Source organism: Calidris pugnax, unplaced genomic scaffold (genome assembly GCF_001431845.1).
Source record: "Calidris pugnax isolate Ruff unplaced genomic scaffold, ASM143184v1 scaffold28, whole genome shotgun sequence".
NCBI classification, from domain to species: domain Eukaryota; kingdom Metazoa; phylum Chordata; class Aves; order Charadriiformes; family Scolopacidae; genus Calidris; species Calidris pugnax.
In genome coordinates, this window is record NW_015090842.1 from 7,586,497 (window position 1) to 7,594,666 (window position 8,170).

General features: G+C 37.3%; 1 protein-coding gene across 1 annotated transcript in view; it reads left to right on the forward strand.

The window, feature by feature from the left end:
- The window catches only part of USP10 (ubiquitin specific peptidase 10), a 34,903-nt gene extending 26,739 nt beyond the window's left edge, over positions 1-8,164 (forward strand). Inside the window, exons 11-14 of the mRNA XM_014942145.1 lie at positions 768-933; positions 3,923-4,067; positions 5,276-5,341; positions 7,837-8,164. Coding sequence (XP_014797631.1) covers positions 768-933; positions 3,923-4,067; positions 5,276-5,341; positions 7,837-8,024 — 565 coding nt within the window. The 3' untranslated portion in view covers positions 8,025-8,164. The remainder of the gene's footprint in view (positions 1-767; positions 934-3,922; positions 4,068-5,275; positions 5,342-7,836) is intronic.
- The last annotated feature ends 6 nt before the right edge of the window (positions 8,165-8,170 follow it).

The window sequence follows — 8,170 nt, forward strand, 5'->3', positions numbered from 1 at the left end:
CACAAAACAGTGATCACCAAGCCAGGCTACTGAAAGGCTGCAACTGAATATGCTTCAAACAAAAATAAAAAAAAAAACAGGAAATGTGTTCTCATGCCCCAGGTCGTTACTCCTGCCAGTTTTCCGAAAAACTCTCATTTATGTACAAAGGAGTACGTGGACAAAGTCTGGACACAGAAGATGATGGGAGGAAATGCCAGTCCTCAATGGAGCATGGTTTATATTTCCTATGACAAGATCTAAGCAAACAATTTAAAATCATTGTGAAATTGATCTTAGTGAAGTGACTTAAAAATCTGTGTATTTTTGTTGGGGAATCCGGAATCAGTTGAATTTTTTTCAGTAGAACATACACTTAGATAAGCACTATTATTTTGCACTTCGGAAGATTGGAAAACATCATTTCAAAACTCTTAAAACGGAAAGAGTCTGGAGGTGAATCTTTTTAAGTGCATTATCAAAAATTCCAGTATTTTTCTTGAAACTTTTGATGCTTATCCAGTAACTGTCTGAATCCTTGTATAAATAAACCAATTCAAGTACAGTCCCATTCACTATGCTCTAAGTGGATGTGAAAATCACGTAAATTGCAGTAAAGTGGTTTCAGGTTGTTGAAATTTACGCTTAACGTTTGTATTTGTGTGGGTTGTTTTGGATTCGCTATAAATCCAGTTACTGAAGTGGACTTCAGTCTGTTCTTACATGAAGATTCTATATTATTGAAAATTACTCTGCTTTATTACATTCTGACTTTTTTGTTTCCGTAGATCTGTTGTTTACCAGCAGAGTTCTAAGGAGTCTGCCACGCTGCAACCTTTCTTCACCCTGCAACTGGACATCCAGTCGGACAAGATCCGCACGGTTCAGGATGCGCTGGAAAGTTTGGTGGCAAGAGAGTCTGTCCAGGGTTATACCACAAAAACCAAGCAAGAGGTGTGTTCTGTTGACCCCTTTTTACAGTCAAATACTCAACTTTTTTAAAAGGGTTTTTATTCTTGCTTTACAAATAGTTACTTGAACACTATGACTTATGTTAACTTTGAAAACTAAAGATGGAGAGCTGACATTTGTCTGTCTTACATAGTCAGTAGAAGTGTTAGAGAACACTCATTTCTCCAGTTGTTCTCCACATGGAAGAAACATTTGCAATGCAAGCTCATCATGATTTACCACATAGATTTTTTGCACTGGTCATTCATTTTTTGGTTTTTACTGCAGCTGGTTTTAACTTCTTTACTGACAACCCAGTGTTCAATTACGAGGTTTGGAAGAAATGGGTGTTCAAATTAGGTGCTGGAGGTTTGGTCTGGCTTGTATTTTAGAGTCAGAATGGAAATACAAGCATTCATAACGTCTTTTAGATCTTTTTTTTTCAAAAGAAATTCAAGTTGAAATAGTTCTTCTATTACAATTGTAGTGTAAACCCTGAATACATAGTGTTGGAAAAGAGTATTTGATCTCCCATTTTTACAAAAGGGAAACTCAGGACTACTGATAAAGCTAAAAGTGTATTATTAAAAATTATTACTGTCATCTGATTGTTTTAATGTGAATTGTATTCTTTACAAGCTGTGGGCATAAACAGTAGATATGGAAAGAATAATCTTCCAAATATATGTGAATGATTTTTTTTTTTTAAAGTTTGTTTTTTACTCGCTTTGAGCTGATTTTGAATTTTATGTGTGTCTTAATATAAACAGGAAACCAGTCAGATTTTCCCGCAGTGTTTAAAATGATTAGATGTTCTAAATGCAAATAGGTGTTTAAAATGGAGTGGCGTTTTCTTGCTGTTTATGACTCAATTTCGCGTGCTCACTAGCGTTTGAGGAAAGTTGTTTTGGTTCCTTCTGGTCTTGCAGATCTATTTGTTAGATCTTGAATATTTCAACAGTTGATAGTTGGGTTTTTTTGTTTCTTTGAAGGACTTTAATTTTTAACCTCACTGAAGTGACATTATTTTTTTTTTCAGTCTTACTCCTATTTGCAGACCTGCTCAGGTTTTCTACCAGAGGGGAAGGCTCCTGAGTAACTAACGAGCCTCATTTACTTTTCCATGTTACCCTCCACATACTCCTTAGAAGGAGCCTTCACATCCCCTGGAATTCTCAGACTGCTCCTTGAGGATCTTACAAATATTTTCTTGTGACTCTGACTCATGTTCACTAAACAGTAATGGCACTCTTGGCTGGTGATGTTGCTGCCAGAAACCGGAGCCCCTTCACAGAGTCAGGACAGCAGAGCATGTGCCTGTTCCTCAGCTGCTGCTCTTCATTCTGGCACTGTAAGACAAAAGTGATTTGATTTCTGGTTTGAGCTAATTATGGAGCCATGGAGCTGAGGTGCTCACATCTGTTCCCATGTGCCAGCTATTGTCTGCAGGTAGTGAGGGTGGAGAATGGCAACTGCTTAAACCACTGCAGCAACGCTCTTCAGCATCCTCCCTTGCTGGGCTGGGCTCTGCTAAGGTCTTTTTGCACAAAACTCAGAATTGAAAGACTTTTGAGTCTCAAAAGATTTGGGCTTTAGAAGACACAGTATGGGAAAATCTTGAGATAGTAATATCTGGGAGAATCAAGTGAATGTTTTTTTCCTCTCTGTAAAGCCTCTCTGGATTTGCTTTCTAAAAGCAGAAGCTGTTCCATCCTAAGATGTGTGGGAGATGCATCCTCTCATGAGCTCATGGGAGAATTGTGTGATCCTCCTGTTGTCACCTTCACTTTCAGAGTTTGCCTTCCAGCTTCTTATTCTACGTGTTATTTCCTAGAAATTGAGGAGGTGGGCACCAGCAGGGGCTTACTTGTTGAATGGAAAAGAACAGGGTCCTGTTTGGCTTCCTGGTTTTAAAAGCAAACAAAATGCAAAAAAAACTTCCCTCAGTGCTCAGTGAAGCTGCTGGCGTTGCCAGGGGTTTGATGGGTTTTGGACACAGAAAGGCATATTTTGAGCCCTTCAGATGCAGGTGAAATTTTACACAGTTTTTGGAAAATATTTCTGCTTCAAACATAGAATTACTTCTTGTAAATTGGATCAGCTCAGATCCATGAGGAGGTCAAGTAGCCTGTAAAATCTGCTTGCTTCAGCATCCGAAGACGGTTTACATTTCAAGCTTGGAAAGAGATAATAGTTTTTCCCCATGATTTTCTATTCCACACTTAGTAGGTTCTAGTGGAATCAGGCCCTGTATTGAATAATAATATGCTGATGGTTTACAATAAAAAAAAATGAGAAAAGCCCAAAGCAGTTATTTTGAGAAATGTTTTTGAGTCATGATTTCTAGGAAGGCAAAACATTTTTATTCTGCAATTCGGAGTTCAGTTTCAGGTTTTCAGACAGTAACTTTGCAGATTGTTTGGTTATAATTATAGAAGAATCAATATTTAGTAGAAAATAACTGAGGTTATAACTCAAATTTTTCTCTTAAAATTTGCTTTAGAACCTTTGAAAGAACCCAGTATACTTTTTTAGAAAGAAAAATCTTTAATTACTGATCTCTTATGAAGAGCTGATCGTGACTTATTTTTTAAGGAGCCCATGTAACAGCTCACTTTGTTTTTCAAGGGACTTCTTGAATGACAAATATCTTCTGGTTAATGCAAAATAATTTTCGAACTGTTGCATACTAATCTTTTAATACATTAATCATTGTTATCCCCCTGTGAATAGGTCTGTATTTTAGTGATCCTGTTGTGAGAAGGTGTTTCAACAGTGTTCTAGGTGCTGAGCTGTGATGTTGTTGTCTTCTGTAGATCAGAGTTATCTGAAATCAGCAGCATGTTCATCTTGAATTAATATAATAGCAACAACAATTCTGTGTTTCTTCTGCTACTGTATTTAGAATTAAATCTTCATCCCTCATTTAAAGGAGTAATTTGGAGCAGTTCACAGAAAGTTATGGGTTTTCTTTGTCCTATGTGTGCATTAGGTGGAGATCAGTCGAAGAGTGACATTAGAAGAACTCCCTCCTGTTCTTGTTTTACACCTCAAGCGGTTTGTGTATGAGAAAACTGGTGGATGTCAGAAGCTTATCAAGAATATTGAGTATCCTGTTGATCTGGAAATTAGTAAAGGTAAAGATTTTTGAGCAGAGTTTTCCCCTCTTTAGGGAAAAGATAATGGTGTCTTTCTTAGGGATATCTGCTTGTGTTTCAGGTTTTTTTCCTTGCTCCCAGCTTTATGCACAAGATTTCTTCTCTGTTGTTCTCTAAAACTTTGTAATTTGGATGAACATCTTATACAGGGTGTTTTGGTTGGGTTTTTTTCTTTTTTTGTGGGTTGGGGTTTTTGTTTGAGGTTTGTTTTTTGTTTGGTTGGTGGGGGTTTTTTTCATAAAAAAGAATAGTGTGGGTTTCTGGGTTCAGTCATGCCTGTATATGAGTTTGGGCATCTGTTTTGCAAAGAACATTATGGTGAAAGATCTTAAAAACTTTGGCACATCTTAGTCATTGAGTTGGCCAAATAAGAGCTTTTTGCAGATTTAAGGAGTATGGTTATAGGCTGCTGAGGACAAATATTGGAAGTGATCCTGTTGCATGAAGGGTACATCCCTATCCAAGGCTGTTGCCAGTTATTTTATCTTGGATTTCATTCATAGAAGTGGCAAATTATTGTAATAAACAGTGGCTGATTAAAGAAAACAGGTGTTTTATAGAAAATGCAGCCTGAAAGCAGACAAATAAGCTGTAGCTGAGAGGTTAAACAACAAAGTTCTTTCTTTAAACAAATATCTTAAGATTTACTGATTTTACAAAGTGTGAAAGGTTTCAGATAATCCAGCATCTGAAGCTTGCCAAGTTAAATGCATTTTGTTTTGATCCGACAAATGGACCATTAGCCAGACAGTAGTTCAAATAAGAAAAAATAAATAAAAATGATCACTCATGTCTCAGGTGAAATATGTACTTCTTCAGACAGTACACTTTTATTTTACTTAATATTTTATTTTAAAAATTCTTTAAAGAACGGATATTTGTAGAACTAGTACAGTTTGCCTTGACAAAACTGATTATAGTATGACTTGGAATCTGAAATGAATATTTTTGTCATTGTCTGACAGCAGGAATGCAAGGAAAAGAAATGAATAGTCTGATCTTCTTCCTCTCTCCCCCTCATTTATTTCGGTGGTAGTTTTAAACTTTCTGTAAATGTTAGTGGCTGCAAAACACATCTGAGTTAAACTATGGTAGCATTGGTTTCTCTTAGAAATAATTGATCCCTTTGGAATTGAATTTCTAAATTTGCTAACTATTACCTTTGTGACTTTTTTTTCCTCCTCCAGAGCTACTGTCTCCTGGTGTGAAAAGTAAAATTTTTAAAGGCCAAAGAACCTACCGGCTCTTTGCAGGTATTTTATCTATATGCCTCTTGTCCCTGTATTCCAAATACAAATTCTGCATATAGAATTCTAGAATTCACTAGAGTTCCCTGGATTGTATAAAATAATTTTCTTTAAAATTACACTGAATTAACTTGTGGGTCTCAAATTCTCGCATTTAGTGATTTCTTGCATATGTGCATGTACACATATATTGCTGTATCTTTATATATCTGACTGATCCAGCCTGAAGCTTGTGCTAAAACAGAGTTCCATAACAGATCCACCCTGACAACTATCAGCAGAAGCTGAAATGCAGCTGTAATATAACTATGCCTAAAATGTACCACATATTCTCAGAATAATGTTTCAAATGTCTTTTGAAATGGCTGGTTGAATGCTGGCTCTGCATCCCTTTGAACCTTCAAGATGAGTATTGCTGGCAGGGTATGAATAGCATATTGTAGGTGGAAAAGTTTAACTTGGAGGAGATGATGATTTTTGTTTGAGGAAACGATGTTTTTTAAGAGTGTCTGTGATGTATATGAAGTATCTAAATTGGTCGCTCAGATTGGAAGATTATGCAAGGATTCAGAAGCAACATTTTAATACTGAACAAAACAGGCTCTGGGCAGTAGTGAATTTCCTGAAGTTTAAAACTCCTCCGCAGTTTACGATTTGCACCTGCTTGTTTGTGTTGGCATCGGGAGAAGGTAATAAACTGGAGAACCGGAGGTCTTGACTTCTGCGTCACCAAATCTGTGCCAGTCCTGGTGGCCTTACGTGACTTGGTGGTTTGGATACAGTTTTGTGACCGCTGAGGTTACAGAAAGAAATAACATACCTGTCTCTTGTGGAAATTCAGGACTGTTTCTGGCAGTGTAAATTATTATATTTTTTTTTTATTGATAGTGGGTTTCATAGGCCAAGTTTAGACAGTGTTTTTAAGGTGGATTGAAGAAAATGTGTTAGCGCTGTGATTTTTTTCTAACACCTTCAATGGAAAAGTACAATACTTCAGTCTTCTGTCAGTCTGGGACTTCTCACCCACAGAAACGGAGCTTGTTAGATGAATTTTAAATTACTACAATAAGCTTTTTAAGATTTCAGTTTCAGTTGTCATCCAGGATTTGCCTAATTATCTAAAAATAAATTTCAGAAAATCCATAATTCAAGTTTAAGCTACTGTAAAAGAAATATTTCCTAAATTCCCCAAAATGTATAGATTCTGCCTTCTTGCTTTGCTTAAGTTACTCTGAAATGTTTATTTTCATAGAAGTGTGAAGGAAATCTGAGTAAGCCTGAAGTCTGACTCTTGTCTGAAAGAGTGTAAACAATTTCATAATTACATACCTCTGCTCTCGTGTGAAAAACAGAAATTCCTTTTGTTTTTTATTTGTTCTTGTTAAGTTTATGGTTAAGGCTCACATGTTCCTAGAAGGAGTTGAATGCAGTTTCTTACACGCATCCTTAGGACTAGATACACAAGAGATCTCCTCCATTTGGAGGCAGTTGCCTGGCACTGAGCCCTCAGCTTCCAGCTCTGAGGTTGGTTTGTGCCAGGAGGGGGGAGACCTCTGTTCTGTGGGGGCAACTGGGGAGAGGCCGGTTTGTTTCTCTCTCGGAAGCAGCAGATTAGCAGTTAATTGAGTATTCAGTTCACAGTTTTGTTAAGGAGGTTACCAGGAACTAATAAATGTGTAGATTGGTATCTATAATATCTACAATAAACTTGTAGATTGGTATCATTTCAGAATAGAATTGTTCCTGTTCTATTTCAGAATAGAGCCTGTTTTCAGAATAAAATTATAGTTCAGACAAAAAGAAAAAAAAAACTAGAGGTGGAATAACTGGCTGATGTTTGTAATCAGTGTGGTCTGAAAGGTGTTGCCTGATTATTTTTTAATATACTAGACGACTACATAGTTTTATGTGAGTTTTTAATTTTATTTTTTAAAAATATTTTCAATAAAATATTGTAGTCATCAGCAGGCAGAGTGAATGTGTAGCTGAGAGTCTCTCGCTCAGTGTGGTGGAGTTTTTAATATTTTTTTTTAAATAGTTTCAATAAAATACTGTAGTCATCAGCAGGCAGAGTGAATGTGTAGCTGAGAGTCTCTCGCTCAGTGTGGTGGTACCTGTTGGATGCTCTGAAGGGCATGTGTGCTGCTGCCCATGGCCTTTTGGAGGCAAATCCTTCCCAGAAAATCCTCTAGGGAATTCTAAAATGCAGTTTGATGGTTTTGACTCTTAATTTACTATAAACCTCCTCTTAGAATCGTGAGATTTGGTATGCTGGAGAAGTATTACTAATACACTAATTATATAGTATTATATATACTAATACGTAGCATCAAATGTAAGCAAGCAGGCACTAGACACTTAAGGATTCCTGCTTAGTCCAGATCTGGAAAACCATCTGCAAATCCAACGAGGAAAGCGATGTGTCATGTTTTTTCTTTATTTTTCCAGTGGCTGTTTCTCTCCGTGCAGTGTGTGTGTGCCTCACGCTTTTCTCTTTGCAGTTGTCTATCATCATGGAAACAGCGCGACCGGTGGCCATTACACTACGGACGTCTTCCAAATCGGTCTGAACGGCTGGTTACGCATCGACGACCAGGCAGTGAAAGTCATCAACCAGTACCAGGTGGTGAAGCCGTCTGCGGAGCGCACAGCCTACCTCCTGTACTACCGCCGCGTCGACCTGCTCTGAGACCGCTCCCTCCCACGCTCTGTGTGCAACATCCCTGCTTTGTAGAACGCCAACTATCACTAACTTTTTTTCTCCTGTTAAATGCTCTTTTGAGTGAATCTTTTTTTCTCTTTTTTTTCCTCTTTTTTTTTTTCTTTTCTTTAATT